The 21,578-nt window shown below is 37.9% G+C and overlaps 1 protein-coding gene across 1 annotated transcript in view; it reads left to right on the top strand.

Moving 5' to 3' along the window:
* LHFPL3 (LHFPL tetraspan subfamily member 3) overlaps positions 1-21,578 on the top strand; it is a 715,308-nt gene that overhangs the window by 628,014 nt on the left and 65,716 nt on the right. Inside the window, 1 exon segment of the mRNA XM_074268423.1 lies at positions 13,373-13,420. Within this exon segment, the coding sequence (XP_074124524.1) occupies positions 13,373-13,389 (17 nt within the window). The 3' untranslated portion in view covers positions 13,390-13,420.

Raw genomic sequence — 21,578 nt, 5'->3', positions numbered from 1 at the left:
GTAAATAAAGATTGTGATTTGCCCAAGTTCACACAGCTAGTAAATGTCTGAAGCTCAATATGATCTCAGGTCTTCCCAAGGTGGCACAATAGATAGAGTGCCGGGACAGGAATCAAGAAGATTATCTTCCTGAATTCAAATCAAGCTTCAGATACTTTCTAGCTGGGTGACACTGGATATGTCACTTAAACCTGTTTGCCTCAATTTTCTCATCTGTAAAATGAGCCAGAAAAGGAAATGGTAAAACATTTCAGTATCTTTACCAAGAAAATCCCAAATGGGGTCATGAGGAGCTATATCTAACTAAAAACAACTGAACAACAGCTTTTTGGCCCCAGACACAGCATTCTATTCACTGAGTGACTTACTTGCCCCAGTAGAACAGAAGCTCTTTGAGGCTCAGAACTTTTCATTTTTTTTTTAAATTTGCATTCTCAATGCCTGTTATGAATGATAGGGATAGGGACCAGGCATGTGATGTTAGTCTACAAAATGCTCAGATGAGGAAATTTTACTTCCCAATGCAGGTCAGCATCTTTTTTTTTTTTAATTTATAATTTAGATTTTGACTAAAGCACAAAAATTATCAATGACTAGCATACTTGAATCTAGCCCATCCTAGCTTAAAAACTACAGCCCTCCTGGTTTAATATTAGGAAAACTATTAATATAATTGACCATATTAATAATCAAATTAATAAGAACCATATGATCATCTCAATAGATGCAGAAAAAGCATTTGACAAAATCCAACATCCATTCCTACTAAAAACTCTTGAGAGTATAGGAATAAATGGATTATTCCTTAGAATAATCAGGAGTATATATTTAAGACCGTCAGTAAGCATAATATGCAATAGAAATAAACTGCAACCTTTCCCAGTAAGATCAGGAGTGAAACAAGGTTGCCCACTATCACCATTACTATTCAATATAGTACTAGAAACGCTAGCCTCGGCAATAAGAGCCGAGAAAGAGATTCAAGGAATTAGAGTAGGAAATGAGGAAATTAAACTATCACTTTTTGCAGATGACATGATGGTATACTTAGAGAACCCCAAAGACTCTGCTAAAAAGCTACTAGAAATAATTCAAAATTTCAGCAAAGTGGCAGGATACAAAATAAATCCACATAAATCCTCGGCATTTTTATATATCACTAACAAAATGCAACAGCAAGAGATACAAAGAGAAATTCCATTCCAAACAAATGTTGATAGTATAAAATATTTGGGAATCCATCTACCAAAGAAAAGTCAGGAATTATATGAGAAAAATTACAAAACACTTGCCACAAAAATAAAATCAGATTTAAATAATTGGAAAGACATTCAGTGCTCTTGGATAGGCCGAGCGAATATAATAAAGATGACAATACTCCCCAAACTAATCTATTTATTTAGTGCTATACCAATCAGACTCCCAAGAAACTATTTTAATGACCTAGAAAAAATAACAACAAAATTCATATGGAAGAATAAAAGGTCAAGAATTGCAAGGGAACTAATGAAAAAAAACTCAGATGAAGGTGGTCTAGGTATACCTGATCTAAAGCTATATTATATAGCAGCAGTCACCAAAACCATTTGGTATTGGCTAAGAAATAGATCGGTAGATCAGTGGAACAGATTAGATACAAAGGACAAAAAAGGGTACATCTATAGCAATCTAATCTTTGACAAACCCAAAGATTCCAACATTAGGGATAAAAATTCATTATTCGGAAAAAACTGTTGGGAAAACTGGAAATTAGTATGGCAGAAATTAGATATGGATCCACACTTAACACCATATACCAAGATAAGATCAAAATGGGTCCATGATTTAGGCATAAAGAGGGAGATAATAAATAGATTAGAGGAACAGAGGATAATCTACCTCTCAGACTTGTGGAGGAGGAAGGAATTTATGACCAGAGGAGAACTAGAGATCATTATTGATCACAAAATAGAAGATTTTGATTACATCAAACTAAAAAGTTTCTGTACAAATAATACTAATGCAAACAAGATTAGAAGGGAAGTAACAAATTGGGAAAATATTTTTAAAAACAAAGGTTCTGACAAAGGTCTCATTTCCAAAATATATAGAGAACTGACCATAATTTATAAGAAACCAAACCATTCTCCAATTGATAAATGGTCAAAGGATATGAACAGACAATTCTCAGAGGAAGAAATTGAAACTATATCCACTCACATGAAAGAGTGTTCCAAATCACTACTGATCAGAGAAATGCAAATTAAAACCACTCTGAGATACCACTACACACCTGTCAGATTGGCTAAGATGACAGGAACAAATAATGACAAATGTTGGAGGGGATGTGGGGAAATTGGGACACTAATACATTGCTGGTGGAGTTGTGAAAGAATCCAGCCATTCTGGAGAGCAATCTGGAATTATGCCCAAAAAGTTATCAAACTGTGCATACCCTTTGACCCAGCAGCGCTACTACTGGGATTATATCCCAAAGAAATACTAAAGAGCGGAAAGAGACATATATGTGCCAAAATGTTTGTGGCAGCTCTTTTTGTTGTAGCTAGAAACTGGAAGATGAATGGATGTCCATCAGTTGGAGAATGGTTGGGTAAATTGTGGTATATGAAAGTTATGGAATATTATTGCTCAGTAAGAAATGACCAGCAGGAGGAATACAGAGAGGGTTGGAGAGACTTAAATCAACTGATGCTGAGTGAAATGAGCAGAACCAGAAGATCACTGTATACTTCAACAACGATACTGTATGAGGATGTATTCTGATGGAAGTGGAAATCTTCAACATAAAGAAGATCCAACTCACTTCCAGTTGATCAATGATGGACAGAGGTAGATACACCCAGAGAAGAAACACTGGGAGGGGAATGTAAATTGTTAGCACTAATATCTGTCTGCCCAGGTTGCATGTACCTTCGGATTCTAATGTTTATTGTGCAACAAGAAAATGATATTCACACACATGTATTGTACTTAGACTATATTGTAACACATGTAAAATGTATGGTATTGCCTGTCGTCGGGGGGAGGGAATAAGGGAGGGGGGGTAATTTGGAAAAATGAATACAAGGGATAATATTATAAAATATATATATATATATAAAATAAAAAAAAATTAAAAAAAAAAAAAAAAAAAAACTACAGCCCTCTCCACTAGGCCATACTGTCTTTGCCTTGGCAGAAAGAAAGAATTAAAGAAGTATTTGTTGAAATTAAGTTTTGTGTTTAGTGGTCACTTCCCTACATTCTCCTAGATATTTCAAAAGCTTTTATGCTTATCTAATTACATTTCCTTTTTGTTCCCCTGTTCTAAGATTAGAATGAATTTCCATAATGCTGAAAGAATTCATTTTAAAATGTGTCCTGAGCACATTTATCTCAAATATGTCACTTTTTTGCTACCCAATAAGAGGATACTGTGCTCTGCCAAGTCAAAACCAGTCTACATTCCTATGGTACCCACGAGTGAAACCATTTTGATCCCAAACAATTGTTCAAATTGCTATCTTATCCCAGTTTTCAAGTCTCTCTATATCCCTTCTTTTATTTCTACTACTCCATGGATTTTCTAATTTCTACCCTTTGTTTTTCTTCCCTGCCTATGCCTTAGACCTGCCTATAGCTCTCATGGGCAGTGTTTAGCCCCACTATTATTTACGTCCCAAAGTGCTTTGGTATGGGACTTCTTCTTTATTGGTGGAGAGGAATATCCTGCCTTGCATGAAGGATGGAGTAGAATTGTTGAGAATGGAAGAGCTTCAGTTCTCAGTCAGTCCCAACATTGGGGATGCTTTAAGTGGGAATTCCCCCAGGTGCTTCTGGCTCCTCCCACTAAAGGAAAAGAAGGCAGGAGGAATAGTGGAAAGAAGGAAGGAAGGAAGGAAGGAAGGAAGGAAGGAAGGAAGGAAGGAAGGAAGGAAGGAAGGAAGGAAGGAAGGAAGGAAGGAAGGAAGGAAGGAAGGAAGGAAGGAAGGAAGGAAGGAAGGAAGGAAGGAAGGAAGGAAGGAAGGAAGGAAGGAAGGAAAGGGAAGGAAGGAAAGGGAAGGAAGGAAGGAAAGGAAAGGAGGAAAGGAAGGAAGGAAGGAAGGAAGGAAGGAAGGAAGGAAGGAAGGAAGGAAGGAAGGAAGGAAGGAAGAAAGGAAGGAAGGAAGGAAGGAAAGGGAAGGAAGGGAAGGGGGAAGGGAGGAAAGGAAAGGAGGAAAGGAAGGAAGGAAGGAAGGAAGGAAGGAAGGAAGGAAGGAAGGAAGGAAGGAAGGAAGGAAGGAAGGAAGAAAGGAAGGAAGGAAGGAAGGAAATGGAAGGGAAGGGAAAAGGGAAAGGAAAGGAGGAAAGGAAAGGAGGAAAGGAAGGAAGGAAGGAAGGAAATGGAAGGGAAGGGAAGGGAAGGAAGGAAGGAAGGAAGGAAGGAAGGAAGGAAGGAAGGAAGGAAGGAAGGAAGGAAGGAAGGAAGGAAGGAAGGAAGGAAGGAAATGGAAGGGAAGGGAAGGAAGGGAGGAAAGGAAGGAAGGAAGGAAGGAAGGAAGGAAATGGAAGGGAAGGGAAGGAAGGAAGGAAGGAAGGAAGGAAGGAAGGAAGGAAGGAAGGAAGGAAGGAAGGAAGGAAGGAAGGAAGGAAGGAAGGAAGGAAGGAAGGAAGGAAGGAAGGAAGGAAGGAAGGAAGGAAGGAAATGGAAGGGAAGGGAAGGAAGGGAAGAAAGGAAGGGAGGAAAGGAAAGGAGGAAAGGAAGGAAGGAAGGAAGGAAATGGAAGGGAAGGGAAGGGAAGGAAGGAAGGAAGGAAGGAAGGAAGGAAGGAAGGAAGGAAGGAAGGAAGGAAGGAAGGAAGGAAGGAGAAAGAAAAAGGAGCTCTCAGTGAATGAGAATCATTAGATTGTAAGCTCTTTGAGGGCTTTTGCCTCACCTTGTCTCTCCAAAACTTTGTAAAGTGCCTGCACATAGGAGGAGTTTAATATATGTTGTTGATTGGAAAAATGATAGAACGGCCTTAATGTTTTAAGTCAATTATTAGATTAGGTTCTCAGCTAAGAAAATGGGAAGAGGAGAAGCCATGAGAGATTTGAGGAAGGAGGAAAGTGTTTGGAAAAGCTGCTACGGTGAATGAAATAGTTAATTGATTAGGGAAGTTTAGAAGGATTCTCTTGCTCTGGTGAAGGTTTTCTGGTGAAAATATGTTATCAGGAAGAATCCATGTCTCAGAACCCGAAGATGGAAAAAGTTTATGGTGAAGCAAGCTTGGTACCTACAGAGCAGGTAGCACTCCAGAAAGCAGACCCAGTAAGTCCCAAGTCCCATACTTTTCCCAATTATAGCACTGCTTCTACAAGCAGAAATGCTTTCCCCTTGACCTTACTTTAAAGTCTCTGGGAGTCTCACCTCATGAAATGTGTGCCATTGCCTCAGTCACAATTAGAATTGCACATATAATCTTATGAACAAAATGTAATCTTTTCTGGAGTCAAAGAAGCCTTTCAAGGGTTTGTAGTTAAGACCTTGCCACAAAGGTGACCTGGATTGAAGTCATAATAGGAATAATATATTAGGCTTCAAGCCAGCTTTTACACTCTCATCTTCTTCATTCTTCTTTACTTTTATTCCATCAAAGTGGTCTCGTCCACATAACTGCAATTGTTCCTATTTCTCCTGACAACCTTAATTCTAGCTTTTGATTCATCTAGCCTGGCATTTCCCAGGCTGTATTCTGCATATAAGTTAAATAAGTGAGGTGGCAATAGATCGTTTTGTTGCCCTCCTTTTCCTATCTTAAACCCATCTTTTGTTCCAGGCTTTACTTTTTGTGTCTGCATCAGCCTATCCCTTTGTGTTGCTGCCTTTCTTTGGGAGTCTTTGGGAGACTGTCTCTCTCTGCGTCAGGATGCTTGGAGCAAACAAGCACCACAATTCCTGCCAGTGAGGAAGCAGCTGACAACACACTAGAGAGTAGGGAGGAAGCAATCAGGGCCCTTCATAACCTAGCCCACTTCTACCTTTCCAATCTCCATACACTTTTCTCCCTGCCACATATACTTCAATGCAGTGATACTGGTCTCCTGGCTGTCTTACAAACCATTTTGTTGGATTGTTCCCCAGACCTAGAATGCTCTCCATCTTCCACTCCAACTACTGAGATCCCTGGGTTCCTTTGAGATCCAGCTAAATTTCATCTCTTATTGGAGACCTACTTGAGCCCTTTTAATTCTAGTTCCTGCCCTCTACTAATCATTTCCTATTTCTCCTGTATATAACTAGCTTTGAATAACTTTGTTGCCATGTTGACTCCACAACAGCTTGAGCTTCTATCTTTTTCCTCTCTTTGTATCCCCAGTGCCTGGTATATAGTAAACATTTAATAAATCTTTATTGGTTGATTGATTGAGGCTAGCATTCACAGACTGATAAACTGATCGTTATTTGATATTTTTAATTGTTTGGCAGAGAATAAGCATTGTGGTAATCTAAGAACTATATGGGCAAACTTTTGGCATGTTGGCAGCCACCCACAGTCACCATGTGTGCCACCCAATCTCTGAGAGACAAATGAACTTTGTGGAGAGTATGATTGTTTGTGGGGAGAGAGATGAGTTAAAAGCTAAAAAACACGGACAAGGCAATATTGTTTTGCCTTGGATCTTCTCCTGAATCTGCATTCTGATATGTATTAAGGATTCCCAAGAGTCTATGTCAATGTAAGTTCATGACTTGGCTATTCCAATACCCTGATACAGCCAGAAACAGTGTGGGGAAGCAACTGACTAATGAAGTTAAATCCAGTTTAGTAGTACCCATTTGCATTATATAGACTAAAATGAACAGTTAGCATTTATATCATTTTTTAAGACTTGGAAAGTATTTTTAAAATATAATCTCATTTTAATCCTCACAACTACCTTGGGGAAGGAAGAAGCTATTATTATCTTCATATTACAAATAAGGAAACTGAGACACACAACTGTTTTGTAACTTTCTAAGGTTGGATTTGAATTCACTCTTTCCTGATTCCAAATCTAAGGTTCAATTCCCTGTGTCATCTAATTCTTCCTAGCACCAGAGAGATGCCAGAATGAAGCAGGAAAGGATTCTCTCATTTCTTCTTATTTTTTCTCTTTCTCTCTTCCCTCATCAGACTTTTTATGTAACTGGCCATAATATAGAAATGAAGCATGTTTTTTATTGTTTGTTGAGTTATTGAATAAAATTTTATGTTCTGTGTCGGTAATTTTCTAAGTAAATGAGTGGATCATTTTATATTTCTTTTAAAAGAGAAAAAGGTAAATTAAACTTTACATATATGGTTTTAAATTGATTGTATCTCATTGTGAGTGAATGACCCTCAATGGAAATGTTTCTCTCCTGTGACACTAAAAAAAAGCAAAATCAAAAGGATAAAAACAAACAGAAAGCCCAGTCTCTGTGGATTGTGATACTTGTTATGTTCAATTTACTGTGCTGCTCTAAAATTCTACCTGGACCTGTGATTTCTTTGGTTCAGTGAACTCTGTGGGAAGAAGCTTCCCTATTTGAAACAGATGACGTAGTGGATAGAGCGCTGGACCTGAGTCCAATGAGAAAATGAGAAAGACCTGAGTTCAAATTCAGATTCAAATATGATGGCTCTGGACAAGTCACTTAACCTCAATCTACCACATTTTCTTCAATACACAGCCTACCTCAAAGAGTTGTTGGGAGGATCAGATGAGATAACTACTACTGTCCACTGCCTCACTGATAGAGACATTGCAAGTCCATCCGGTCCCCCCATTTTACAGATGAGGAAGTAAATCCAAAAGGTCACATATAGGTTATAAATGGCAGAACTTATAGATATTTTCTAAATACTGAAACTGCTCATGAGTAGCATGGGCTCCCACAGAGGACAGTGAGTTTCACAGGACTCCAGGTTTTTAAGAAGAAGCTAAATGGTCATTGGAAAGTTTGTCCCACAAAGGTTACTATTGTTGGACTAAATAGCCTCTGGAGTACTTGGATCCCAATCCAAAGGACACTTAGGCATATTCCCCATATAATCTGAATTTTCTCCAGGTATCCAGCTCTGAAAAGCCTACCTAGTTTGACATGTAGAGAATTTGCCTGTTTTTTGTTTTTTTTTCGGGGGGGGAGTATCTCTAACACAAACTCAAGTTCATCATTTCTGTTGTTGTTCCACAGTCAATGTTTTCAATAATATTTTATTTTACAAATACATGTAAAGAAAGATAACTTTCAACAATCATTTTTGTAAGACTTTGTGTCCCAAGTTTTTCTTCCTCCATCCCTTACCTCCCCCCTCCCAAGACAGCAAACAATCTGATATTGGTTAAATACGTGAACTCTTTTTAAACGTATCTCCTTGGTTGTTTTCAAAGTGGACCAATGACATCATGGGTGATATTCATACTTGCCCACGAATTTGGATTAGAATGAGGCAGTGTTGCACAAAGTCATCAGCTCTACTCTCTCTTCCAGAGTCACGATGACTGGAAATGACCCAGGATGTAGTGAATGCTCCTGGGATCTTCAATGCCTGACCAAGCTCAAAATGGCCTATAGCACCTACTTCAGTCACTTTTTAATGACCATTGTCCTCGTCCATCCACTCCACCAGGAAAAGTCTCCACATACCCACCCCTAATTCATCAACACATTTCAGGCCTGTAAGAGACCTTCTACTAGTTTAGCCCATCTATCAGGATGGTTTACCAGGATGTGGCTGCTGTGCCTGCCATAGCTTCTTGGCGAAAATTGGATGAAGATGGACACCAAAAGTTGATGATCAGCCCCAAAAAGAGTGTGATAGGCCCTCACACCAAAGATTTTAGTACTCCCTGAATACCCCATACAATCCCATTATTTTTGTACTGCATATTTAGAGATATTGCTGGTTGATTCATTTTTTTCTTGTATCCTTTCTATTAACTTAATGGAATGCATATCCAGTACAGAGCTCTGCATTCTTGGATCAAATGTTATTCTTCTCGTATAAATCCTTTAGAAAACAAGGACTCAGACTCTCCTATATAGGGATATGGGCTTACTTTGGTATCATTTACTTCAAAGCCATGTTGTATTTTCCATCTTCATTATAAATTAGCTAATTACTTAATAATTCTGTTTAACCATCTCTATTTGTACAAACATTAATTAGACAGTTTTCCTGGTTAGAAATTCTTTTGCTTATGTATCTATGTACCTCTTTGCTTCTTTTTCCCATTTGTATTTTTGCATGATGTTAATCTCCCCAGTACTCACACACATAACAGGTAGATGAAGCAGTTCAGCAAGTCTGTGTTCTTAAGACATAGCACCTATGATTTGTGCTCTTCAAACAATATCTGGGCATTGGATGGAATCCAATTCAGCATTTGAAGACATACTTTTCCTGCCAGATAGTTAACAGTACTTTGCACATAGTAAACACTTAATAAATGATTAATTCAATTATTCATTAACTCAGCTTAGGCGTTATCAACTTTAAAAAGAAAGGGTGAGGATGTAACTACAAAATACTGTCATTCTATCATTTTCCACTTTCTCTTCAGATGAAATAAAGCCACTCAGAATGCTTGAAGTTTCCACAGTCAGAACAGCCCTCAACATTTCTGAAAGAGTCAAATGGGAGGGGGTTGTTCCCCAGACTGAAAAATCCTATTGACCAGGAGGAACCTATTAACCCAAATTTTCTAAATATATGAGTAATGCTATATAAATCAAGCAACAAATGGACATTTATTAAGCATCTCCTTATGCAATCACTGTGCTAAATACCAAGGATACAAAGACATAGAAGAAAATTACTTGCTCTCAAGGGACTTACATTTTTTAAAAGTATACCCACCCAACAAGAGCTTAAGATCTAGCTGTCAGCTGCTCATTTCAAGGAGGATTTGGCTTAGGAGGGATTCTCATTTCCATATAGTCAACATTGTCTTCATAAATAAATGGGCACTTTAAAAGTTTAAAAGATTTTTCTTTCTTTTAAGCTAAGCAAATTGATTCTTGGGTCCAGTCTTCCACCTGAAAACACTAGAGTCATTTCAATTCATCACTTCCAAACAATCACCAAGTCAACTGTTCATTCTTTTGAGAAAAGCTGGATAAAAAGGACAGGGATACAGAAAGAGATCAATGGTATTAACATTATTCAAAAGCTTCCTTCCACTTAAAAGTGACAGAATCAAGCAAGGAATGAAATGATAGTGGGATTAGATGATGCAGTGAATAGAGCACTGGCCCTGAAGTCAGGAAGATCTGAGTTCAAATCCAACCTTAAACATTTAACACTTCCTAGCTGGGTGACCTGAACAAGTCATTTAACCCCAATTGCCTTGAGGGAAAAAAAGGAACTAAGAGATAGAATTAAAAGAAGTAGAAGAACCCTAAGCCCAGGAAAGCAGATAAATGAGAGTAGAAAAAATACTGGGGAAATGGACATATTAAGAGATAGAAATAAGCTAGAAATAGAGGATCCCCAAAATCATAGAATCTCTGTACTGGAAGGAACCCAAGAGATTGTCTGATACCTAAACAGGAATCTCCTCTAAAAATATTTATAAGTGGTCATCTTTTCTATCAGATTTCTATCTAAAGGTAATCACTAGTATTCATCAGTTGGGGAATGACTGAAGAAATTATAGCATACCAACAATAACAATGGAATAATGTTGTGCCACAAAAAACAATGAAAGGCAGTTTCAAAGAAAACTGGGAAGATTTAAATGAACTAGTACATAATGGAAGAAAGAGAATGAGATCAATTTTTTCAGGAACATCACCACTGTAAAAGCAGGTAACTTTAAAAAAAACAAGAACTCTGGATCAGCAAAATGACCAACCTTCATTCCAGAGGACTAAAGATGAAACATGCTACCTACCTCTTAAGGAGAGATAATGGACTCAACATATAGACTGAAACATAGCTTTTGGACATGTTCAATGTAGTAATTTGTCCTACTTTTATGCATATTTATTATACAGACGAGACTGGGTTTGGATTTTTTTTTTAGGGTGGGAAGGATTTAAGAGGGAGAGAAAAGAGTTTGTTCAATAAAAAATTCAATTTAAAAAATTAGTTAAATTCAAAATAGTCTATTCCACCTTTGGACAGATCTACTTATGAAGAGCTTGTTCCTTTTCAATTATTGTTCTTCAGTCATGTCTGATTCTAGTTTTCTTGAAAGATACTGGAGTGGTTTGCCATTTCCTGCTCCAACTGATTTTACAGATGAGGAACTGAGGGAAACATGACTTGCTCAGAGTCACATAGCTAGTATGTGCCCAAGGCCAGATTTGAATTGAGGAAGAGGAGTCTTCTTGACTTCAGGTCTGGTACCATTCCCTGCACTGTGTGGGTAGCAATCTTCAGTTGTTCTTTTATCTTTTTTTTTTTTTTTTGACCAGGCAATTGGGGTTAAGTGACTTGTCCAAGGTCTCACAGCTAATAAGCATAAAGTATGTGAGACCAGATTTGAACTCAGGGATCATTCCTTACATCAAATCTAAACTGGCTTTTCTTCAACCTTCTCCCCTGGGGCTTTATTTTGCCTTTTGGGAACAAGAAAAATAAATTATAATCCCTCTTCCACAGAATAACAAGTAAAATATTTAAGGAAAGCCCTCATATTTCTCCTAACTTTCCTTTTCTTCAGACTAAATATTTCTACTTCCTCCAAGGGCTCCTCATTTAGTGTTATCTTAAGTCTCTTTCCTCATTCCGGTTACCATCCTTGGATACCATCCAACTTGTCAATGTGCTCCTAAACTTTGGGGCTCAAAACTGAACATTAATACTCCAAATATGAGCTGATCAGGATGGAATACTAAATGACTCTTAGACTCTCTTCCTCTTAATCCAGTCGAAGACTAGATTAGCTTCTTTGGCCTCCATAACACACTTATTGACTCACACTGAGCTTGTAAGTCATGAAAACTCTCAGTAGCAGAAAATTCATTTACAAAAGGCTCTATTTAATACCAGGTGGCTTTCAACAAGGAAACTTTTTAAATAGGCTATTTTACATATGTAAATATGAGATTATCAATATTGAAAGAAAAATTAAAATGTATCTTTAAAAATGTTCTTACAGAAATATAATTGATACTGTTGCCAATTTTGCAGAAACTATGAGTACTACATATGAACACAAAGTAATGCGTATAAATAGTGTCTATGAAAAATGAACGTTCACCTCAGCTATTGACTTTCCATCACAAATAAGCATTAGTCAGGAGAGTCGTGTTATTTTTGAGTGAGGGTGAGAGGGTGACTGCTCATAATAGGAGCCAACTGGAGGCTTAAATTTCAGTGCTAACCCAGAGGGCAGATGTGTGCCCACAATGAAGCATACCAATCCCCCAGAAACTGTTTCCATGCTATGGTTCCCATAACCGGCAGGACCAAGATAAAACTGACATCTACCCTGTATTGCCCAACTATCCCACACCTTGAAAATCTGAGGGAGGGCTTCCTAAGTATAAATAATATGTGAAAAGAGAGACTTAAAATTGTCCTCACAGCCTCAGGTGATCAGACTTATCATAAAAGATACAAAAAGAGTATGTATGGGAAAGAAGCTTGTTATCTTGTTAGAACTGATTAGCAAAATACAACCCCTACATCCCAGGACTGATTAGCTTTTCTCCCGGAGTTGTTAAAATTCTAATACATAAATTTATGGGAATTGGGAAAGAATGGTCTGGACCCATGATTGACATAGGGAATTTCTGGTGTGACACCTCCCTCCACCTTTCCAGATAGGCCACTTGTGTGTAACTCACAGTCTTAGAATTGCCTGGGACACAGAAAAGTTTGGCCAGCTGGTATGTGTCAAAGGAGAGATTTGAATCCTGATTGTCCTAAATGGTCCTCTCCTAGCTTGTGCTGCCTCTCAATTTTGGAAGAGTCAATCGATATTATTCTGAAGACCAATGCACAATATTCCATTATATACATCGCCCAATGTGATCTACATGAAATAAGCCAAGTTTATAATCATTTTTTGTCCATTTTTCTTCAGAGGCCTCTGGGAAAGCTTTCCTGAAAACCCTATCTCTGAAATTATTCCTTCTGTGTAAAGTGAGTCCTGGATACTATTATCCCATAGGAGTTTCCTATAGAACTGACGGTTCTGCTTTCTGATGATGCTTTTCTCCCATTGGTTTCTTGGCTTGTCTGTAAATCATTCAAAGGCCTGGACTTTCCATAAGTTCTGTGCTTCTGGTTAGGTTCCTGTTGTTTGGATAAGCCACAGGCAATTTTCTATCCCCTTCTCTTTTCACACTGAACAGAATACCCCAAAATGAGCTGTTTTTAACCTTAAAAAAACCCCACTATGTGAAATCTCTATTTTACCCTAACCATTTTGTTTTTCCCTCCTAACCTGTCAGATGATGGAAATGCTTAAAACAAACTAAGGTAGTATGAGACGGAATCATGTAAGTGTGAGCATGGCACCCCTGGGGGCTACGCTGTTTTGTATGCTTCCGCTTAATTATCCTGCATGTCTTTTCTGCTTTTCTCCTGAGATTCCTGCATTAGGCGCTTGACGCTTAGAGAGCATGAGCCGTCCACTGCTTTTAAGCAATAGATCCTGCGTCTCTTTTCCTAATTCTATGTGTTTTTAATGACATCATCCCTCTCTGACAATCCCTGGCACGTGTGTAAGAGCCAAAGTGCTTGCAGCTGTAAGCCTGGCACCTCCTGAATGAGGTGGGGAGGTGGGAGGAAGGCCGGTAATCCCGAGGGGTTGTGTATAGTTACAACTTCTGACAACAAGCCCCCCAGATCAACCTTCCTTAGAATTCTGCTCCTGTGTTCCTTGCTGCTCACTGCAACATACTTCTCCATAGTGTGGATACATATCATACCAGCTTCTTCATGCAGCTGATCATCGTATACAAAAGCCCTTTGGTATGTGGTATGCTCTTATAGGGGCCTCTATCCCAAGGAGATTACTTTATGATTCTTTGTAAGGGTAGATGCTATATGAATATTTAAACATATATATTATATATTTTAATATATATATGTATATATATATACATATATATATACATATATATACACACATCATGGTAACAGAGCCAAAATGAGCCATGGAGAAAGCATATTCTTTTCACTTGTTTACCTTATATTGGTCAGTAAGAAGCAACATGATGAGATAGAGAAAAGGTCGAATCAGGAAGACCTGGATGTGCATCCATGAGCAAATCTCTTAACATTTCAGTTCTTCAGGAAATTCTCTGAGACAATAAGACATTTGCAATGAATTGCAGAACCACAGCGGAAAAAGTGACCACATTGCAAGTTTCCTAGACTATTAAACCAACAAGTATAACCAAAATAGACATACGTATTTATATTTGTGCATAAATGTATAAGATATACATATATATATTTATGTGTGCATTCATTGTGCTTATAAGTGTATAGTATATGGTGTTAACAAAAACTAGACCTATGATTTCAGAATTCATTAGTAAAGAAAATTCTCACAAAAGGAATATACAGTATCAATGAAGATTAGCCCCTGTTCTGCACTTTAGAGTTTTAGAGAACTTCCGTTTAGATCCTGAAAGATTAAATTTGCCCAGTGTCAGAAGAGGAACAGAGAAAAACAGGGACAGAGGAAGAAAAGGAAGACCAAGGAGAGGGAGAGATGATTCAGAGCCAGAGACACAGAGAGAAAGCATTTTCTGAGCTTCCCAGACACAAACATGTAAATCTTTCTGATGTTCTTTGATTCTGCTTAAAATGGGGGACACATTAAGCCAAATAAAATAATCCCTGTGAGGATTCATATATGCTTTCCCCAATTTAGGAAAAAAGTTTTTTCTCAGATGAAAGGTTTTGAGCTGAAAGGGATATTAGAAGCCCCCAAGTCCAACCTCCTTATATTATGGATGAGGAAACTGAGGCTTGGAGCATTTAAGTTATTTGATCAGGGTCACACAACTAGTATTTGATATAAATTCAGGTCTTCCAGGTTCTTTCTGACTCTTAAGTTCAGTGTTTTATGTATCATACCATGTTGCTTTACAAAAATTTGATTGTAAGTCTGTCACTTGGATTTGCGTTTTTTAATATTAAAAACATATTTTAAATGGTGATTAAATTATCCAGCTAGCCCATGCAAGCCAATTAACTCATGATATAATTGTACTTTAATAGTATAGGTCAGGAAACAGAACCACATTGGTACAGTTTCTCCTTGCTTTTCATGGTGTAGCTTCCTATGAACAATTTTAAAATGGACTGTTGGTCTTTGTATCCCTTTCACTCCCTTTCTGTATCCCTCTCCTAACATCCCTCTCACCACATTACCCATGCCCTCATGCTGTTCTAAACCAACAGTGTCAAACTCAGATAAAAATGGGGGCCACTAAATCATTTATAAAGAACTCTTGAAACCAAATATTGACTTGGAAAATCATACCTTTATATTATATATGTTATTAACACTTCGATATATCAAAATCAGATAGGAATGTCACTTTTGTCTGGTTTGGACTACACATGAGATTGTTTATGGTTCATGTGGTTCATGGACTATTTTTCCACTTACCATAGCAGCAAGTCAGAGCCAACCCATGATCCACAATAACCAACCTGTGCCTTCACCAATCACAAATTCCATTCCCTCATTTTAGCAAAGTATCAGAAAGACAGCAATTGGACTGAATTGATTCCTACAAAGGGATTCTTAACTAGTCCACTGATGTTTGAATTCTTAAAGAAAGATCGCTTTGTTAACCCCAAATCAACATTTAATTCAGGGGAGTGGGGAGGCAAAAAAATCTTCCAGTCCTGCCTAGCAATCCGACCCTGTTTAAAGCCCCTCTTTTCTATTCCAGTTTTTTTTCTTTTAGAAGCAACTAGATGGCATACTAGATAGAGTGCTGGTTCTAGAATCAGGAAGACTTAAATTCAAATCCAGCCTCAGACACCTATTACCCCCTGACCCTGGGCAAATGACTTAAATGTTCCATGCCTCAGTTTCCTGGTCTGTAAAATGAAGATGATAACAGAATCTACTTCATAGAGCTGTTGTGAGGCTCAAATAAGATAATCTTGTAAAACATGCTTAGCACAGTGCCTGGCATATAGTAGGTGCTTTATAAATGCTTATCCTCTTTCCTTTCTCTTTTATTTAGGCAGTTATGTGCAGGGAAAAGAGTGCTGGACCTGGAGTCCTCAAATACTTATTAACAGTATGATCCTGGACTGGTCACTTAAGCTCTGCCTTCCTAGGTTTTCTCATCTCTAAAATATGGATAATAATAGCACCTCCCTTTGAAGATAAAATCAGATAATACTTATGAAGTCATTTGCAAATCATAAAGTGTTATCTTAAAACTATCCACTGTTATATGATTATTTTTTTTCTAAATTTCTTAAAAGTTCAATTTTTTTTTCATAGCACCTCCAGGGTAGGTTCAGTCACGAATAAGGGGAAGAAATCAAGACATAATCAGCAGCCATCTATATCAGGAATTGTTAATCTAGAGTCTGTGAATCATCTGCCTTTGTGATACTATGCACTTTACTTTATATATTTAAATACATTATTCTGAAAAGGATTCATAGAATTTACCCGATTGTCAAAAAGTTCATAAATCAAAAGCCCCTGATCTATGTGAATGAGCTATTTTTAATTTGGGTATTGTAAGTCATGGATAACCTACATATTCAGTCCCAAATATGGATTTTATAAATTCAGATTTATAAAATAGATAATTTAGAGAAAAGAGGGTTCCTCACTTTGTGAAAGGATATACTGTAAGATTATTTTAACTGTGTGGTCACCCTGTGCATTTAAATTGTTTCTCTATTCAAATATTTAATACCTCAACAATACTTTAGCAGCAATGTCCCTCTTCTGTAAAAATGGGAAAAGCATTTCTTGGTTAAGTACTCTCAGCCTTTCTTAAGCCCTCACAGAAGTTTGAGATGTGCAATAAAAAGGATTAGGGTGAGTTTTACAGTTTTATCCTCCTAAATAACCTGAACTTAGAAGACTACTATCACTCAGAGCCACAGGGTTCTCTTTGACTCACAAGAAAAAGAAAAAAATGTCTAAGTCCACAGCCCTAATTTAGCGCATGAAGAAACTGTAGCCCAGAGATATTCAGGGACTTGCTCAAAGTCACACAGCAGATCAACGAACTGGCCAGTCCATGAGAGAATCTCTAGGAACCCCCATTCCAGAATTCTGTCCTCCTTGCACTTCTTGAGACTCTGAAAAGATAGTAAAAAGCTTTGATAGAAAGAGTAAGAAACTGAGGATCAAGAAATCTAGACTCTAGTTCTAGTTCTACCTGTGTGACTTTAAGAAAGCCACTTCATTTTTCTAGACCTCTGGTTCCACATTTGTAAAATGGAAAGAGTGGCTTAATTGATCTGTAAAATCTTATGATTATAAAGACTTAGATGTTTCTCCTACTGTTGACTTTCAATATAAAGACTCAATTTTTTTTTTTTTGCTGAGGCAGTTGGGGTCAACTGACTTGCCTAGGGTTACATAGCTAAGTGTCTGAGACCAGAGTTGAAATCAGGTCCTCTGGACTTCAAGGCTGGTGTTCTAACCACAGTAGCACCTAGCCGCCCCAAGACTCAATATTTTGAAAGATTGAGTCTCTCTGTAGGAATAATGGAAAATATGGAGCGGAGGCTAGTAGCAATACATACAAAATGAGAGTCACTTATGGAAAAACCTTGATGCTCCCTGTATTTCCCTAATAAGATCCTTGAAATGAGAATTAAAAAGCATGGGGAGGAATAGGGAGAGAGAGGGGGAAAGAAAGAGGGAGAAATAGAGGGAGGGGAAGGACTGAATGGAGAAAGAGATGTCCATATTGTTTTTAATTACATTTATAAAAATACGGATATATCCCTTACTTTGAACTGTTGGCATATTTCCAAAAAGTTACATATGTCAGTATTTTTTGAGAACTTAATCCTATGTTAAATGCATTGAAGTAACTTGTTTTTAAAGTAAATCCTTTAGGTGAATCTTTTTATTTTTCATAAAGCAAAGAATCACACTAATTCATCACTTTTGTAAATCCTGGTTTTCATTTGTCAGGCTTGAGTTAAAGCAGGGTACAAGCAGATGAGAAATTCTGCCTCTCCAAATCTCCCTTTATTATCTCTGACCGTCAGCATTACTCAGTCACCTGAAGAATACTTTGGGATGTGGCAGTAATGGAGGAGAAGGGACTCACCCTCACCCTCTGTGCATACAAGTTAGTGATTTCCCTACTTGTTCCATCTTTTTGTTTGCTGCTATTAAAACAGGGGCAAATATAGACCCTTCCTCCCATTTCTTCTGTGACAATAATACTAATAGCACTGGGGAGAGGTGATGCTATTCCTGAATAAAGCAAACATAACTAGTCAGCCTGTTGATATTTTTTTGGCATGGAAACAAGAATTTGTAGAACCAAACTGCATTCTGGTTAAGAGCAAGATTACCAAGCTCTTCTCCTCATACAAATGCTTCTGTTACACACCAGGGGGATTTGAGGATTATCTGTGTCCTATTCCATTCTATGGTTTGAGTTTGGTATTTTGCTGGACAATCATTGTCTTTATGGGACCTCTAGTGATCACATTTTTAACTGCAGGAAATTTGGGGAAGGAGAAAACAACAGCATCTCAGAATTGCCTGATGGTCATGAGGCTGGGGTGGAGGACAATTTAATCCAATCAATATTTAATATATGCCTACTATGTGCAAGACAGCTTGTCACATGACAGGAATTGCACATATTGACAAGACATAGATCTTACAATATAATGGAGTAAGGTATAGTATAAGTATTTGTTGTTCAGTCATTTTTTCAGCGGTGTCTGAATCTGTGATTCCATCTGTTATATTCTTCACAAAAATACTACAGTTGTTTGCCATTTTCTTCTCCATCTCATTTTACAAATTTCCAAGGCAAATAGGGCTAAGTGACTTGCTCAGGGTCACACAGCCAGGAAGTGTCTAAGGGCAGATACAATAACTACACATAGGCTCCAAAGACTAGGGTTCTAATCCTAACTCTCTTACTTTCTATGTGAACTTAGATGAGAGTCAATTAACCTTTCTAGAACTCAGTTTGGTTTTGTGTAAAATGAGCTGGAATAATACATGGACCAATATAGCTTAGGCACATAATGTGTGGAAGGTAGTAACTTGTAAAAAGACTGGAAAAAATAGAAACAGGTCAAATTATAAAGAGCTTTAAATGCCAGAGGAGTTTATATTTGACCCTAGAAGTAATAGGAGGCCACTGGGAGTTTATTGAGTAGTGGAGCAAATGAAGAATTAACATGCAGGAATGAAACTCTAGGTGAGGTTAAGTAGCATCAATCAGCAGTGAACCCAGTCATTACAATTTCATGATTTCTTCCAGAAGCATTTGACAGTTTGCTAATGCCCTCCTCGATTTACGCAGCTCTGTGTTACATTTCCCCCAGCAAACTCTAAATTCCTTGACATCAGAGGCCATGTCGTTATTTGTCTTTGTATCACTAGCACCTTGCACATAGTAGGTGTTTAGAAAATGGTTTTTTGAAGTTGATGTCAGAAATTGGAGCTGAAAAACAACTGTTTGGACAAGTATACATATATTGTATTTAACATATACCTTAACATATTTAACATGTATGGGTCAACCTGCCATTTTGGAGGGGGGGAAGGAGGGGAACAATTAGAACAAAAGGTTTGGCAATTGTCAATACTGTAAAATTACCCATGCATATATCTGGTAAATAAAAACTATTAATAAAAAAAAAAGAAAAAAGAAATTGGAGTTCAGAAAACAAATGGTAGAAGTTGCCCAGTGCTAAAAGTTATAGGAGCAGGTAAGGTGGCAAGTTGGGGGAGGGTACTATTGATTGCCCATGACCCAATGGCAGCAGCCAGGGAAGCCCCTGACATGACCAGGCAATAACATTATGGTATGAAGAATGTAAATAGATACCATAGAGTCCCAAATTTGTACAGATGAGGTTGAGAATCAGACAAGTGCTCAATTCCACCGCTTCCTTTGTTTTTGCTTTTTGATTTCAGACATTCTTTCCCAACTTAGGAGCCCTACTCCAATAGCCAATCTTTGTAATCATTTCAGCCCCTTGGATTTAGTGATCCACACATACTCTGGTATCAGCCTGGTCTAGATTTTCATTTTAACCTAGTTTCCCCCTAAATTTGGCCCCCACCTCTTCTGCCTGAAACATGACCTGCTCTTTTCTCCAACTTAAGAGAGTGACACATGTCCTGGGCACAACAAAATTGACCATAGGGTTAAATCCAAGTAGGGACAGGAAAGAAGATATAACAGGGTTGATAAGAATGGGAGAACAGAGATCTGAGGGACAAGAACAAATATGTGAAAAAGTGGAAATAATCAAAAAGCAATTTGGAGAGTCCAAGATCTTAAAGGCAGAGCATTTTTGAAAGGAGGTTTTATTTCTAAGGCAGGGCAGCTGAGGGCATAGTGGACAGAATGCTAGACTTGGAGTCAGGAAGACCAATCATTTTGACTTCAAATCAAATTTCAAACATTTACTAAGCTGGATGACCCTGGGCATGTCACTTAACCCTGTTTGCCTTCATTTTCTCATCTGTTAAAACATAAGCTGGAGGAAAAAAAATGGTCAATCACTCTCATATCTCTTTGAAGAAAACTCCAAATGGGGTCACAGAGAGTCAGACAAGCCTGAAAAAGAACTTAACAGCAAAGTACTAAGATGTGAGCAACTATTTGAGGGTTAAAACAAAGCTGAGTCCAGAGAATAACAATTAAGCCAATTGGCTAGAATGCAGTGTTTGAAAGGGAGTTACATAGAATAAGTCTGGAAAAGCAAATTGTGTAAGGATTTAAATGCAGAGCAGTGGCGTTTGGGTACCCCATCTCTCTGAAGCATGCACCTTAGCTCCCTCTATTCAATATTGTTCCCACACTTCACCACTTCTGAAAGAGAACTCGGGCTAAGAACAGATTGTTTTAAAGAGGTCACATTGTTCCTTTGACTAATTTGTTTTTTGCCATGACTGCAAGGGAAAACTCACTGGAGAGGGCATCATCTTCTGAAAAAGAAATCTTTCTCTGGAAGGAGAAATTAATTCTGGGGAGAACAGGGGGAACAGGAAGCACAGTGGCCCATCTTGGGCACATTTCCTCTCAGTGGTCTCCCATCCCTGAGCCCTAGGCTGCTGGTACATCATTGATTGCCTTGTATCACTTGGTACAGGAGGCAAACCTCTCGGATACAAATTGTGGTTTTGTTAGACATTAAGAAGTAGCGGGCTATAGCCTTAGAGTATTATTATTATTAACTGTGTAAGGGGTCCTCTCTAGGCCTCTGTTTACCTTCTATAAAACCTTCTTCATAGAGTTGTTATGCTTTTGTTCCTTCAGGACAGGGCTATGTTAAATTTGTTTTTGGAATCTCAGTGCCTGATACATAATGTGAAGCAGTGAAAAGTGAAAAGGTGAAATAAGTTGTTGGTCATTGTTGTTCAGTCATTTAAATTGTATTTGACTTTTTGTAGTTTTATCTGGGGTTTTCTTAAGAAAAATGTTGGAAAGATTTGCCATT

The sequence above is a fragment of the Sminthopsis crassicaudata genome, chromosome 5, assembly GCF_048593235.1.
Source record: "Sminthopsis crassicaudata isolate SCR6 chromosome 5, ASM4859323v1, whole genome shotgun sequence".
Classification (NCBI taxonomy): Eukaryota; Metazoa; Chordata; class Mammalia; order Dasyuromorphia; family Dasyuridae; genus Sminthopsis; species Sminthopsis crassicaudata.
This window is presented reverse-complemented; position numbering and strand designations above follow the sequence as displayed.